This window comes from Azolla caroliniana, unplaced genomic scaffold (assembly GCF_043228905.1).
Source record: "Azolla caroliniana isolate FFs.n. ecotype wild unplaced genomic scaffold, voAzoCaro1.0.p SCAF_6, whole genome shotgun sequence".
Taxonomy (NCBI): domain Eukaryota; kingdom Viridiplantae; phylum Streptophyta; class Polypodiopsida; order Salviniales; family Salviniaceae; genus Azolla; species Azolla caroliniana.
In genome coordinates, this window is record NW_028230441.1 from 13,289,534 (window position 1) to 13,306,768 (window position 17,235).

At 40.4% G+C, this 17,235-nt stretch overlaps 1 protein-coding gene across 1 annotated transcript; it reads right to left on the reverse strand.

Annotated features, from left to right (window-relative positions):
• Positions 1-657: 657 nt before the first annotated feature.
• Positions 658-16,302, reverse strand: LOC147863158 (Rab3 GTPase-activating protein non-catalytic subunit). The gene is made up of 8 exons (XM_087321407.1): positions 15,853-16,302; positions 2,718-2,852; positions 2,389-2,574; positions 2,249-2,310; positions 1,785-1,954; positions 1,511-1,659; positions 1,287-1,436; positions 658-1,138 (listed from the first exon to the last, which is right to left on the reverse strand). Exons 1-8 carry the CDS (start codon positions 16,279-16,281, stop codon positions 947-949), a joined length of 1,473 nt encoding a protein of 490 aa, XP_087177533.1. The 5' UTR covers positions 16,282-16,302; the 3' UTR covers positions 658-946.
• Positions 16,303-17,235: the final 933 nt, after the last annotated feature.

Genomic DNA, 17,235 nt, shown 5'->3' on the forward strand with positions numbered 1-17,235 from the left:
AAAGGCTTTCTAGCAAATTTTGATCATCAGTTATTGGAATGAATTTTGTTGACACATTATTAATTCATTCCATTAAATTTTGGGACACCGTCTTCAAATATTTTTTCTTTGAGGAAAAAATGACCAATCTATTATCGTTGGACGTTATTCATATAGCATGGAATATGTCAAGTGATAATAACACCCATTAGATTGGGTATTGCATGGTAACATGGAATTTAAACCCTAACCTGCTTTGGAATAGAATGTGCAATATCTCTCGACTTTATCCTTGGCTATGAATTTGGCAGGTGGCGTTTTGTCAAAAAAATATCCAGTCGTAACATGGAATTTAACTAGAAAGACAATAGGTTTTTATTCAAATCTTGTTCAGAATGTTGAAAACTCACAGGATACAGATACGAAACATTATCAATATTAAACTATCTCTGAGTTTTGGGGAAAGTTTTCTTTAACAGAATATTGACTAGACTCTAGAAGTTTTAAACACTGCCCTTACTCTTTAGTTTCCAGGGAAAATTTTCTTTATTTATCAGGCAAGTTTTCCTTCCCTACCTTTTGGTAAGAATTTGCACAGCTTTTGGATCCAGTGTGCACAGAAATCAACTGGACTGTCTTATCATGGGTACTTTACCCTGAAGATATTGCATCTTTCAAGTTGTCTGATCCCAGAAGTAAATAATGTTGATTGTATGATTTTGAGAAACATTGACCGATATATATTTTTATCAGCCAAAGATTTCAAGTTTAGAATAGTCAATTTCCATTAATTGTTGGTACAAAAAGCTCCAGGATTGGGATAGTGTTATCTATGGATCAAATAAAGTACATTCATTTTCAAGAAATTTGTTATATACAGAAAAAAGCATAGTAATGACGAAGCAATTAGCTACCTTCATTCTGAGCTAAAAGAATGTACCACTTTACTAATTTATATGTGAATATGTTACCCCAGTTGAGGACTGATTAATGATAGTTGTCCTGAATCCCCATTAAGAATATAAACCATTGCCAGAGTGTATTCTTCATTATGAGTCCCATGTTCTGATCCTCTAAACTGAAAGACTGGTTGAATCACACGGCAATTGGCCTCACATTTAATGATTGCCAGTCGAGGCCCGTCTCGAAGCTTCCAGATCTGACAAATTGGCCTCAAATGTATTATATATAACTCCACAAATTGGCCTCAAATGGGTAGGGAAAGATGAAGAATTAAATATACAGTACACAATGTATTAGTAAGTGTCAATGCTCATTTATTGCCATAGAGAGAAAATTGTCAGTACCTCCACTACACCCCGTCGAGGAGCATGGATGGCAAGACACAATATCAAATCGTGCTTCCTCGTGATTTGGTAAGATGACCTACTCGGTGTAGCATCTAAATTGCTACTGGTGGGTACTTCCAAAAAGAAGCAATATGCATCACGATAGCCCTGTAGGATATCGATTATTAAAGTCTTAACTTCCAAAAAAAAGGAACCTGTATTAAGAGCATCATAGCAAATACCTTCCAGAGCCTTATTACAACCAAAGCTTGTGTATCAACCAAGAGAATCCTACCAAGAGAATCTGTTATGGCTGCCATAGCTCCGTTTGGAGATAAAACTATTCGCTCACCTTTTCGCGGTTGATCTTTCAAACAAGTAATGAGAGATGCTGCATGAACTCACTTTCAGAAATTAGAATTATATTAATTTGGGGCATGTACAACATGAAATGTCCTAGAGTTGGAAAGCAGAAAATTAATGAACATAGAGATAATTCATAGATTTGAGACTAACCCCTTCCAAAGTCTTGTGGTTTTACTTCTGGTGGTCTATAATCAGATATCTGTTCATTATCATTACTACGCCATATTATCTTTGCTAAAGCTGTAACTGTGGAAACAGTAGCTGGCATTATCTTCTTCATGATCATATTTGTGATAGAATTACTCCGATCTTCAGATAATCTGACAGGAAGAACTAATTAAAAACCCAGGGGAAAAGACTGACAGATTGGGGAATGAAAATAAGCAGGGGAAACAACTGACAGATTGGGTGAAAACAATTCAGAAAAAAAATGACAGGAATAGATTTCTTGGGCAGAACCACTATTCAATAAATAGGCATGCAACTACTATGTTTCAGCAAAGGAATCGAAACATTAACTAGCATAATAATTACATGAAATTAGCAGAAATTTAGCATGACCTTACTTTATGCACGTCATTCAAAATTATGCCCATCAAACTAATCAAAGATACCTGTGTGCTGCAAGTGCACAATCTGGCCCCACTGTAATTGCACAGAAATACCTTTGACTAGACTGCACAAAGAAAACTTTTAGAGATAATTTATTGGCGTACAACAGTATATATTAAGTACTGATTCAATTCTCAAATACCTGATGTTCCAAGAGTGGTGGTGCCATAACACCTGTTATCACCCCATCAACACAAGTGGAGTTACCTCCCATATTTCGACTGACATTCCAGACCTGATGTGACAGTCTGTGGACACTAAAATCTACATTATTCTTGCCCTTCATTGATCGACCTTCAGCATTTTGTAGAGATTTGTGCAACAATGGCTATGGCCCATATCGTCAAGAGTTGAATCAACATGCACATGCACATTGTTTCAATTTCTCTTTCATTTCTATAGGTATTTTTTCTGAGATCTAAAAAGCCAGCTTTAAAATAATCAAGTTGTGAATTTATTGAAATATTGAACCTGCAAATCAGACGCATCAACACGTACTAACGATTTAGCATACACTACAGTTAGCTCTTCAACAGAACTGCACTGTGATGACTTGCTGTTGCTTCCTCGAACTTGCAGCTGTAAAACAGGACTGGCCTGAAATATCTGCCAGTATATAAATACACGCTCATTAAAATGTACTCTCAAAAATAAACTCTCTGGGACAAAGTGACATCTAAGAATACATTGACAAAGAGTATATTACCATGATAGGAAATAATTACACCTTAAAGTAGCATAAATTATGTCAACATCAATGAATATGTACGATTAATGTGACCTACTGATATTACTAAATCAATTAATATTCTTATTGATCAACCTGTTTCTAAATGTTACTACCTTCTGTAAATGGGGAACTTTGTTTACAAAAAATAATCCCAAATTCAGATCCATACAATGAGACAATTACTGAATGCTAAGTAGAACGTTGAGACATGATGACCAAGAATGTGGAGTGCCAAGCTTTTCTGAAGCTGAAGGTTACAACAATAACAAATGCAACACGTTAGCCTTCATTCTATATGCACTTAACAGTGGTTAAAATATCCCAGTGTATTCTCTCTTCCTTTTCATTTTCCGTTTTTATTGGGGGCTGAAAGTAATATATATTAACATCTATAAAAGATCATAATGGCCTCTAAAGACGAGAATTGCAACTATTCTTGTTAACTCATCAAACTGAAAAATGACTTTCTACTCTAGTTTCAAAAAATCAAATGGCTTGAAATTCAAACATCGATAACTAACAATCAGGTTTAATGCCTGATCATTGGATCTGAAATTGTTGCCCACCTAAAATATCCATCATGCACTGATCCAATATGGAAAGTTCTGTGGGACGAGGAGGGTGTCTCTGATGACATGTGATGATGACTCGGTGCCATAATAACATTGGATGATGTGTTACTTGCACATAATGACTATCCATTAGTTGTATCTCTGAAGAAGAAATCAGTCAAAATTCTCTGCCGAGATAGATCAGTGCATGTCAACCTCTCTCTCATGGGGTGTGCAAAGTTCGGTGTGGTGAGCAGTTATGGTGTCAAAATAATGATATATGCATATAGGGAAGGGCCCTCACCTCAACTAGCATTTGTGACAAAAAGGTCCCTCCCAATCATTTTCCCCCTCTAGCTTTCAACCATCTAATCTTCCTCTTTTATATTCTTATTTGACCTTGTTTCCTGTAGCCCACTACGAGGCTTCCCACCCTCTGCATGAGATTCATAGACTTGTACTTATTTCTCTCAATTTATTACAAATTTCATTACTTCTTTTGGAGTTCATATTTCTGGCTCTGTCATCATGTAATGATTTCAAAGCCAAGGTTCTCAATCCTAGATCCTTGATTACAATTTGAGTTATTTTTTAGCTAAATCTATGCATGTTAAACACTATAACCCTTTCATCTCTTTCAAGAGTGTGTTGTTCACCTCCCAATCTTCTTTTATCGAGAGTAGAAGGTCCTTAAAGACATCTATGTTAACTAAAAACATGGTGTCAAGGTCTCTAAGTTGAATATATCCAATTATGGAGTATAGAAGTCAAAGATCAAGATGGTTTGCTTCTTCAATAATGTGCGGACTTGGCTAGCTGACATTGATAAAGTAGAGAACCAAGCAGTTTTTGGTGGAGGGTGGGAGCTCCAGACCTACACTATCTTTCAACTTTATTATCTCTCCTTTACATTCTCTCTCTTCCTAGATTCTTCTCTCTTTAGAGTCTGCAACTGTTTAGATTCCTTCTCTCTTCCACTCTTCCAAGATTATTCCCCTCTTATTCCTAATTTATTGTACCTGTTTGGTAGTACAAGTCACTTAACTACCAAACAACCACGTTCCCCAATTTTGTATAAGTAGGTTACCCCAACCTCTTTTGCAAGAACTTTATTTTTGCTGCTACTTACAAACAGGCTCTGTTCTTTGCCTATGTCTCTACTTTTTGCAACTATTTTGCTACTGCTGTCTAACATGAAGGGCAGCACGAGGATTAGGGTTTAGGTCAACCAGAGAGAGAGAGAATTTGAGTGAGAGACAAAGGGAGAGAGAGAGAGAGAGAGAGATGCATGTTGTCTTGGGTACAAAGAGTGTACCACTTTTGTTGGTTTTTAGATATATATATATATATATGTATATACAAGTCAAAATGTGCTACAATTGCGTTCACACCCGTGCACCAATAAAAGACACGATGGCCCTTTATTCCCAACAACCTCCCACCTAAAGGCAATATGCCATGAGAAAAAAAACGAAAGTCAGCTAAGTCCAAGTATGTACAAAGCTGAACTACATACATCTATCCAACTCCCATCATCTGTCAGCAATGAGTAAATCGCTCAGCTGGAAGACCCTTCGTGAGAAGATCTGCAGGATTATCATTTGTATGTACTTTGACAAGCTCAATGTTCTTGCTGTCAAGTACATCTCTGATGAAGTGATACTTCACCTGTATGTGCTTCATCTTTACATGAAAGATGGGATTCTGACGTAGCATGATAGTAGTCTGACTGTCACAATGAAGAATAGGTAACTCTGTAATGCCAAGATCTCTCACTAGATATGAAAGCCATAAATAAAGCCTCCTTGCATGCCTCAGTGGCAGCAACATACTCTGCCTCTGTAGTAGACAATGCAACACACTTCTGTAGCCTGGAGAGCCAAGAGACCGCTCCTCCTGTGAAAGTAAACACATACCCAGATGTAGACTTTCTACAGTCCGCGTGACCAGCATAGTCCGCATCCGTAAAACCAACAAATGCCTTCTGCTTTCCAAAGCAAGTGCACAAGTCCTTTGTGCCTTTGAGGTATCTCATAACACCTTTCACCACTTCCCAATGCTTTTTGCGGGGATTTGCTATGTACCTACTAACCACTCCCACTGCAAAAGCAATATCAGGGCGTGCAGCAACCATCGCATATATCAAACTGCCAACGGCTGAGGCATATGGAACCTTAGCCATTTCAGCCTTCTCTTCATCAAATGAAGGGCTTTCTTCTGCACTGAGTTTCAAATATGGAGGCAATGGAACCCCAATTGTTCCCCCCCCCTCCATATTGAAACACTGCAAAACCTTAGAGATATACTCCTGCTGAGATAGGAGTACCCCTTTCGACCGGTTTCAGAGTATTCGCATGCCAAGGATGTTATTTGCATCACCAAGATCCTTTATATCAAAGCTGTCATGAAGGCTTTGCTTCAATGAATCCAAGGCATGAATATCCTGGCCAGCAATCAACATATCATCAACATACAAAACCAAGATAATCAGGCTGCCATCTCTTGCCTTCTTGGTATACAAGCAGTAGTACACTTGACTTCTACGAAAACCTTGAGACTGCATAAATGTATCAAATTTATGATACCATTCTCTTGGTGCTTGTTTCAACCCATACAAACTCCTTTTGAGCTTCCAAACCATCTTCTCTTTGCATTTAGCCACAAAACCTTCAGACTGCTGCATATATATGTCTTCATGCAGATCACCATGTAAAAAGGCGGTCTTCACATCCATCTGTATGAGCTCCATATCTTCAGCTGCAACTAAGCCCAAAATGGTTCTTAATGTAGTCATCTTGACTACAGGAGAGAAGATCTCATCAAAATCAACTCCATATTCCTGCTTGTATCCTTTTGCAACCAATCTTGCTTTGAACTTTGGCGAGGAATAAGAAATGACCTTCATTTTATAAACCCATTTGCATGGAAGGGTTTTCTGCCCTATAGGCAACTGCACCAAATCCCAAGTGTCATTTTCTCAAGAGATTCCATCTCTGACAACATGGCTTTATAACATTACTTGTTGTCCTGTCTAACCATTGCTTCCTTGAAGCAAGAGGGTTCGCCACAATCAGTCACCATGACATAATCAGCCAAACTGTTTGCATCAGGAACAAATCTGTCAGGCTGTCTAGTAACTCTAGATGATCTCCTAACCCAATGCTCATTGTTTGGTAGCTGTTGATCCTCCAAATTATCATTTTCAACTTGCTGTCCAGGCATTTCAGCCTGCAAATCCTGCACATTTGGTGGCTCATCATTATGGGCAAAGGCTGACTGATCATTTCCAGCCTCATTTTCTGCATTTGCTGGTAATTTTACAGCAGGTGTTTGCTGCTGTACAGCAGACACATTTTTCTGTCTAAAAGGTATTTCTTCTCTGAATACAATCTTACGTAATTCCTCAGTCTTTTCGGGTTGTTTATGCATGCGATTTGATGCGGAATGGGTACAAGCAAATACTGTGGAAAACAGAAATGAAAGTACACAAGATATTAACGTGGAAAATCCCTAAATCAGGTAAAAACCACGGCTGCCCACAGACACCGAACCAATCCACTATGAGAAAAATACAACAAGACAAACACTCAAGCACCGACCTGAGTTTGTACTCCTCGCCAACAGGCGGTTACAACAGAGACACTCTCTATATCTCTCACTCGCTCTCGCTCGTGCTTCGTCTATTCTGCTGTAGAGGCAACAACCTCGCACGCGATGTACACAGTTACACAAACACACTCAACTCAGCAATGAACAAGACGACTCAACTCTATCTCACACTCTCTTTGTTTTTCCTCACACTACATAAAGTTTGCCCTAGTTATCTTTATACTTAGATAACTTTCGGGCTATTTACATAACTAGCCTAAGCAAGCTCAACTCGAGAAAAAACCATTTACATTTTCCGGATACTCATCCAGACTTCATCCAGTTTCCGACCAGGTGTAGCATTTTCTTTTATCCTGAATTCGGCCCATCCGAAAGGGACCTAATTCTCAAAAACCTTCCTTTCACTTTGGATGGGGCTCCCCTAGTCCAACCTAACTCCACTAAGTCCCATAGTCGATAGACGAATTCATCATCTCCGTCGCTGAGAAATACGCATGGCCAAGATTTTGGATCCAATTTTCCTCTTTGATCCTTAACCACATGCATGTAGGCAGAACAGCCAAACACCATCAAGTGTCGGTATGACACGTCTTTGCCGGTCCACATCCTTTGCAGAACATCTCCATCCAAGGGTGTTGAGGGTGATCTATTTATCACGTACACCGTTGTCATCAGCATCTTAGCCCAGAACGTCTTGGACAATTTCGCATGTGCTAACATACTTCGGACCCTCTCCATGAAGGTCCGGTTCATCCTCTCGAGCAGCCCGTTAAGTTCTGGCGTCTCTGGCACAGTGTAACCCGAGTCGGATTCCCTTTGCCCAACAGTACTGTTCAAACTGTCCTCAGTATTCTCAACCGTTGTCGGCTCGAACTACTTTCAATCGTCGACCGGTCTCTCGTTTTACTCTCACTTGGAACTCTCTAAAGACCGACAATACCTAGTCCTTGGTCTCCAAGGCAGAAGCCCGCAACTTCCGACTGCAATCATCAATGAAGGTCACAAAGTATTGTGAACCAGCATGCAACTTGGTGTCGACATAACATACGTCGGTATGTACGAGTTCCAGCGGCATTCTCTTCCTAGTCAAGGTTCAGGTCAGAAAAGAGGTCATGTTCTACTTGCCGGCTAAGCAGTCGGTGTGCACTTCTCCAGTTGCACGTTCTTCACCTCCGGAATGAGGTCTTCTTTGGCAAGTCTTCGCATTCCCTTCTCACTCATGTGGCACAACCTCTTGTGCCACAACTCACCGACACTATCAGCGTTGGCTACCACATTCGCTTCTGACCGACATATATGAGTGTTCATTAAGTACAGTGTGCTCGTCTTCCGGGCTCGGGCCACTTTCAAGCTCCCTTTGCTGAACTTCATGACTCCGTTTCAGATGCGACCCATGTAGCCTTCATCATCCAGCCGACCGGCTGATATCAAGTTTAGTCGAACCTCCGAAACGTGTCAGACATCCTTTAGTACCAGTCAACGTTACCAAGCACACATCTCCGATGCCAACAATTCGGCATGCACCTTCATTTCCCATCCTTACAAAGCTGTGGTCTCCCGCCTTGTATGATGAGAAGCACTTTCTATTGGGGGTTAGGTGAAACGACACACCCGAATCGACTACCCATGTCGATTCATCGTCGACAAGGTTCAATTCGTTCTACTCACTTATGAGTAGTAGTTCCTCCTCACTTGTCGCGATTGCCAACGTTCCTTTTCGTTCCAAACTCTTCTTCAAGTCGGCATTGTCAGCTCCCCCTTCTCCTTTCGGAAGTATCGGCAATTCTTCTGGAAGTGCCCCGATTTTCCACAGTAAAAACACATTGGCCTTCCCCTCGAGTTCAACCTCGTCCCCGACTACTCTCAGTTCTGGGGACTCCGATTGCGGCCTCTCCCTCTATGTGTATCACTTTCCGTGACTAGGGCCTTCGAGTCGGAAATTGCCTCCTTGTCCTTCCAACGAGCTTCCTCATTCAGCAAGTTTGACTTCACCTTCTCTAGGGTTAGATGCTTCCCTTCCGGTCCAGCAAGTCCCAATGTGACTAGTGTCTCCCAACTATCCAGAAGAGATCCCAACAATAGAACTGCTAATACCTCATCAGTTAGAGGTACTTCTAGAGAGGTGGTTTGATTTATGAGTCCTTGGACGGCGTTCAGGTGCTCTGCCATACTGGAGCCATCCTGATACCTGAGTCTCACGATCTTTTTGAAGACTGAGACTCTATTAACGGCATTTTTGTTCTCAAACATTATGCCGATCTTCTCCCAAAGGACATCTACCTTGTTCTCATCATCAAAGTTGTTGTATAGACTCATGTCTATAAAGCACCTGATGTATGCAATGGCCTTTAGATGCAACACTTCCCAGGTCGATGCATCAATCTTGTTCGGCCTTTTACAAGCATATCTCATGTTCGACTTTCACATTGAGTAGTTGGAGCCGGTTAGCTTGAACATACCCACAAATGAATCTTTCATTTTTTTTGAACTTAGCTCAGATACCAGTTTGATGAGAAAACGGGAACTCGGCCACAACCGAGTCAAATGCAGAATGGGTACAAGCAAATACTAAGGGAAACAGAAATGAAAGTACACAAGATATTAACGTGGAAAACCCCTAAATCGGGTAAAAACCACAGCTGCCCACAAACACCGAACCAATCCACTATGAGAGAAAAATACAACAAGATACACTCAAGCACCAACCTGTTCGTACTCCTCGCCAACAGGCAGTTACAATAGAGACACTATCTATATCTCTCACTCGCTCTCGTTGGTGCTTCGTCTGTTCTACTGTAGAGGCAATGACCTCGCACGCGTTGTACACAGTTACACAGACACACTCAACTCAGCAATGAACAAGATGACTCAACTCTATCTCACACTCTCTCTCTGTTTTTCCTCACACTACATAAAGTTTGCCCTAGTTATCTTTATACCTAGATAACTTTCGGGCTATTTACATAACTAGCCTAAGCAGGTTCGACTCAAGAAAAAACCATTTACATTTTCCAGATACTCATCCGGACTTCATCTGGTTTCCGACCAGGTGTAGCATTTTCCTTTATCCTGAATTCGGCCCATCCAAAAGGGACCTAATTCTCAACACGATTTCCCGGAAGATAACATCATTGCTGCATACTATTTTTCTTTTCTCAGGATCCCACAATCTATACCCCATTTCACCCTCGTCACCATATCCTCGGAAAATACATTTGCAGAACTTTGGCTCAAGTTTGTTGCGTTCTTCTTTACGAATGTGCACAAAAGCCTCACAGCCAAACACTCTCAAATGAGCATATGAAGGTTGCTTTCCCAACCACGCTTCTTCAGGTATTCCCCCTCCCAAAGACCTGTTAGGTGACCGATTAATCAAGTGAACAGCTGTCATAACAGCCTCTACCCAAAAAAACACAGCATGAGACAACATAGTAGGGACCCCATCTTGAATAGTCCAATTCATACGCTCCAAAACTCCATTTTGGGGTGGATTATAAGGGGCCGTGAGTTCCCCCTTTATCCCTTTGCTGTCACAAAATGCTTGAAAGGCCTTGGACACATATTACCCACCATTGTCAGAGCGAAGACACTTAAGTGTCTTATCAATTTGATTCTCAACTAATGCCAAGAATGTTCGAAACTTGTCGAGCACTTCATCCTTGCTACGAATAGAGTAAACCCATACCTTCCGTGTAGCATTATCGACGAAAGTGACTAAGTATTTCTTTCCCCCTAATGATAGCCTTGGCATCTGACATACATCTGAATTTACTAACTCAAGCGGGGAAGATTTCAACGAAAGAGACTTTTATGAGATGTTTGTACATGTTTACCATAAATACAATGATCACAATGCTCAAAATCAGCATAGCGAAGACAAGGCAAGTAACCCAAACGAGCAAGTACTTTCATACCAGTTTCACTCATGTGTCGCAACCAGCCATGCCATAAAGAAACACTGGCTGCTCGGTTACGGCAACAACATGGTCACTCACACTAGATACATGGAGAGGATACAAAGTATCACTTTTACTACCCTTGGCAATAACTCTAGATCCCTTACAAATCTTCCATTTCCCATCACCAAAGGTGGTGTGAAAACCATCGTCATCTAGCTGTCCTGTGCTAATCAAGCTCTTCTTGAGCTGAGGTACATGCCGTACATGCTGAAGTGTGAAAGCATGACCATGCTGAAACTGTTATTGCACAGTCCAATACCTGCAATTTCACATGCATAGTTGTCCCCAAGATGGACAACACCATGTTGACCCCCTGTGTAATTTGAAAACCTCTCACGATGAGGGGTGCCATGAAAAGAAGCACTGGAATCGAGTATCCAAGTGTGCATGTCACCATCCGTATCTACAAGTAAAGCATGTTCTCTATGGCATGAAGAGACAAAGAGTACATTTCCACTATCACTGTCATGAGTGACTACATTCACCTCTTCAATTTTAGCATTGCTTTTCCTTGGTTGAATGTCTCTCTTCTCTTCTATGCAATCATCTGTCTTCTTGCCCTTTCCTTTCTCTTTCTTCCATTTGAAACAATCGCGTTTAAAGTGACCCTTTTTGCCACAATGATGGCATTCTACATCTTTACCACGTGATTTACTGCAGCCATAACTATCAAATTTGCTTCTCTGTTGTGACCTACCCCTAGTATGCAACACACTAGAGGACTTATTGGATGCATTGTTCTGCTGACTCATGATTGCAATTCTTAGCCCAAAACTTAAGCAAAAAAAACCAAGCCTAGACTCTCACAGAAGTGAACTATAGTACAAACAAGTACCAACCAACGATATATAGCCACATTGAAAAAATAGAAAATTTCAGATCTCGAGATAAATTTTCAGAGGCAATATCTGTTGTACATGCACTATACAACACCCACGGGCAAAAAAAAAATTGATCCACACTGTCAAAGCCTACAAGATGTTTCTATTGTACGCGGTCAAAATGTGACCTGCTTTGCAGAAAAAAGACTTGCTCTGCAAAAAACGTGACCTGCTCTGCAGAAAAAATGACCTGCTCTGCAAAAAAACGTCACCGACTCTAACCTGCAGAAAAACATGAGCTGCTCTATAGAAAAAGAATGACCTGCTCTGCGGAAAAAAAACGTGACCTGCTCTAACCTACCTCACTCTGATACTAGTTTGACCTGCTCTACAGAAAAAGAATGAACTGCTCTATGAAAAAAAAACGTGACCTAATCTAACCTGCTTCGCTCTGATACGAGTTTGAAGGGCAGCACAAGGATTAAGGTTTAGGTCAACCAGAGAGACAGAGTCTGAGTGAGACAAAGGGAGAGAGAGAGAGAGAGATGCACGTTGTATTGGATACAAAGAGTGTACCACTTTTTTTGGTTTTTAGATATATATATATATGTATGTATGTATGTATGTATGTATGTATATACAAGTCAAAATGTGCTACGAGTGCGTTCACACCCATGCACTAATAAAAGGCACAATGGCCCTTTATTCCCAACATAACAGCCTTCTCACAACTATGTCTATTTTTCTTCCAACGGTTCCACTGCTGCTATTAACAGCTTTTCTCATAGTTTCAAGGATTGGAAAGTTATCATGAAAACTTTAGAGAATCTCAAAGTGTCTATTTTAAGGGAGGAGAGTTCACCCCCAACAAATGCAACAACTTCTCAAGGATCAAGAAAGATGTTGTAAATCAACATGTTTAGTCGTCAAATCCATTGTGATTCCACAAAGTGACTTGTGGTACAACTCCATTATGATTTCTCATTGAATTTTCTACCATTATTGGAAGATGCCCTCTGTATCTTTCTAGTGAAGATTTGCAGCTTGAGTATTTCCTATCTACAGACAATGCAACTGCTACGTGGCTGCCCAATTACAGTTATTGTCTGTTGGACAACCCCCACTGCTTTGAGAATGATTGTGGCATTTATTACCAAGAAGTTGGTTGCTAGAAAAGTCAGCTAATTAGGGGCATTTCGTGCCCATATTAGTTGTGGCTAGAAGATAAGGAGTTTCAATATTTTTTATTTAACAATTTTCGAATGTTTTACCTTTCCATTTTCAAAGTGGCTTTATCTCATTTTCTGCACTTCCCATTCTTTTTGCATCTGAGATTGCATTGCATCTATTTTTTATTCCTGTCTACTTGTCACAAGGCATCATCTTGACTATCGTCTACATCCAAGTCCATATGCACCTTAAATACTTTTGTTGTTTTTTTAGCATAATTAGAATGGCCCCTTCTCTTCCTCCTCTTTGTTGGGATTGACGACCCTTTAGGTTTCTCCAATTAAACTAGAAAAATATTTGTATATTGTTTAATATTTCCTAATTTTTGTTACGAGTTGTATAGTTTCGTTTTCAGAACTGGACTACAGCTAATAAATGAATATTTTGTACATTGAATGGAATCCTTGGACAAGATTCCCACTCACCATTAAATAGGTACTTATGAAGCCATGATTTAGTTGTCCCATCAACATTTAAAGCTCTTCTTCTAGTAGCATATTCTAGGCATCTTGAATAGCAGATATATATGTGTGCAGTCCTACCTTGTATATTCTTTCAAAAGTGGTGAACTTCTAATCTCTCCTATGTGTTAAACCCCATAACTGTTTTTAGTTTCTATATCTCTGCCTTTAGATATTTCAGAGAACTGTCATTCTATCTTCTACTTCTTTACAATCTTTTCTACTTCTCCCATACATCTTTGAAGGGTCCATTCATTAATTGTTCAAATCCATAGATCCAGAGATTCCAGATTCCAGATTTCCGCAACCCGAAGGGACTTGCATGGCATCGGTAGCATAGGAATTGATTATGTATGCCTGTAAAGATGGGGGCAATGGTCTTCACAGCAGTTGCATGAAAAGAAGCCTAAGCCAAGCATTTCATGCCAACAGAAACACAGAAACGATAATACAAACTTCGAGCCTAAACAGATGGGCACAAATGGCAGCCACAGTGGTTATGGGCATAGTTGAACAAACAAGCATTACACAGAAACGATAATACAAACTTCGAGCCTAAACAGATGGGCACAAATGGCAGCCACAGTGGTTATGGGCATAGTTGAACAAACAAGCATTACACAGAAATGATAATACAAACTTCGATCCTAAACAGATGGGCACACATGGCAACCACAGTGATTATGGGCATAGTTGAACAAACAAGCATTTCAAGCCGGTTGAAATACAAAAAAGAGAGCACACAATCAGGACACTTACTAAAAAGGCCTTAGTATTTTATTTTTCTTTGTGCATACTTACTAATAAAAACGTTTCATTAAAATGGCCGATACTTTGCAAATAACTGGCAGATTATAAACAGAATAAAATAAAGTACAAAGGGCAAACTATAACTCTCACATTAGTTATACATACATTTAATATAGCTACACAAGGTATATTATTACAAAATATATTAGATATATTATATATCTTATGAAATACCAGGCAGATTATAATTTTTGCAGGCATGGCTCAATATCCAGACCCTTTTTAATCATATGAATCATATATAGATGTATTTAGGAGTATAAATACAGGTACATGTGAAGCTAAAAAAAAAATTATTTTTAAAACAAAGAAATTAGAGCAGTGTTTCTTGCTTTCATTTTCATTTTTTCGGAGTGTTTCTCAACTACAGATGTGTGACCTTGAGAGTGATGTGTGTTTGTTTAGGAGGGTTGACAATAAAACCATACGGTAATAGGTCAAGAAGATGGACCGAGTTTGAGTCGTTTTAATACTCTGGCTTTGTAGGGTTTCAAAAAGTCCCAAGTATCCTGAACTGATTTTGTTCTGATCACTATGCAAATCTCTACTTGGAAAATTTATAGATCGACTGTACTTGAGTCGTTCATCTACCAACTGTCAAGGTAGGGTTTCTCAAAGTTGTCTGTCTTACTTGACTTTGTTTTAATCACTCAGCAATTCTCTATTGGGGAGTCCAATCTATATTAGAGTGGAGATAGTGCATATATAACATGTGGCTGAAAACCATCCCTTCATTTGGCATAACAACTTGTTGATCTAATTTACTTAAAGTCAACCTTGAATATCTTTATTTTGGAAGCTCCCAAATTTTGTCCAGAAAACTGCCTTCATGACTTACAAGCATTGTCAACAACTCAGCACATACTTCTCATAAATTAGCAAACTTTACGATTTACCATCCAGGACCTCATAGACACTAACGCTATTTCTAAATCTTTCCACCAGTTCACCTTATATATAGGAGGTTCTCAAACACCAACATCATAGAAAAGAGTCGGTGTGACATGTTATTGCTATAGCCCACAATAACTGGCCCTTTCTCATGCTGCCAAGGGTGTTTTTTGTAAATTTGTCGTTACAATGCACTAGAGCATGTGGCAATCCTAATGAAATTTTTAATGCTGTTTGATAAGCCAGGTAACGCTCCACCCTAAATACTTACACTACTTCTGAATAGTCGGAGATAAATCATCCTTAAAATGTAAGGCATACCTTGAGATCGAGGCATATCATTTTCATTAGTTTGCTCAATTATCTATCTAAATGCACAATTTTCACCCTTATGAATCCGTATGCATTTCTTTCCCTTGTATGGGTGCACAATTTTCACCCTTGTGAATCCGTATGCATTTCTTCCCCTTGTAGAGGTGACATATAATGATGTGCAACCATATTAAATATTAAATATCCAAGAAAAATAAGTCCACAATGTAACCTGTCCATGAAGCAAATCTCCAGAGGTGGAGTAGAAGAGAACAGAGCCATGGGAAGTCCCTAGGGCGAGAGCTGGGAAAGTCGGGAAAGCAAGCCACTGCAGAGCAGTAATTGCAAGGTGTTGCTGACGCTGCTGCTCCTCTGCAGCTCTTCCCTGTGGAGTGGGCAGGCGGAGCAGGACGGGAGGCGGAGCATCAACAACGTCATCGGGCCCCTCCCAGCTCACGATGAGAGCATGGGCGCCCTTGGCAAAGGAGAGGAGGGAGCGATGGCGATGGTGATGGGGCATGGACATGGACATGGAGAGCAGGAGGCGCGGATCTTGGATCCATCCTTCTGAAGCCCCCGCACCGACACTGCTTAGATCCGACACCACGAAGCCACAGTGGCGCGTCTCCTGTGGCCTCCGCTTCTTGCCATCCAGGTTCATGAATCCCTCCCCTCACGTCTCGTCTCTCTCCAGCAGCCTCAGCCCCAGCCCCTGCCCCAGCCTAGCCTGACCTGTACCAGCAGGCATGGATGGATGGATGGATGGATGGATGGATGAGCACGCTGCCTACATACATACATACATACATACATACATACATACACAATCGCCTTGCTCGTGATTCACTACTACCAAAAATTTAAGAGCGCAAGTGAGGGAATCGCGGGCACGGACGGTGCAGGTCACAGCGCTGATGCCACGTTCGATCTCCACCATCCAATGTGGATAAAAAGCTGCCAACGTCTGTCACAAGGACCCCCGCTCTCTAACAGCATCTGTAACCCGGAGCCCGACTCTATCAAAAGGAGCCCCGTTGTCTGATAACCTCTGTCACTAGGAGTCCGACCGACTCAAGGCAAGAGCCCAACTTAGAAACAAACATCAAAAACTCCAAAAAATGGTTAAGTGTACAACAAATATTTTCCATGAAAATGATCATAAAATTACTCAAAAAAACCCAAGCTTCCAATTGCTCAAAACCTGAAACATAAAACTCAAATATCACACAAAGTTATATCTCCAAGCTTCGAATAACAAATCAACTTAAAGATTCAAATAACAAGTCTTACATAAAATATAAAAATGTCAAATGTTGACAATGGGAATAATCCAAGCCTTGGAACCCTAAAATGGAATATGAATATACACGTTACATATTAAGATTATGGCTCATGTCGGGATGATGGCAAGATGCAACTACAATTTTTACAACATGTAACAATCAAGTCCCTTGAAGTCAAGGTCAAGCCATCACAACGCAAACACCGAACCTTCTCATGGTCACATCTTGGCAATCGCCTTCTAGCCCGACTTGCACCTCTTTGTAGTTTTCCGGTGTGGGATTTGGAAGTGTTTGGGGAGTTGCCAATAAGTTCTTGCGAGATGTCTATTGTT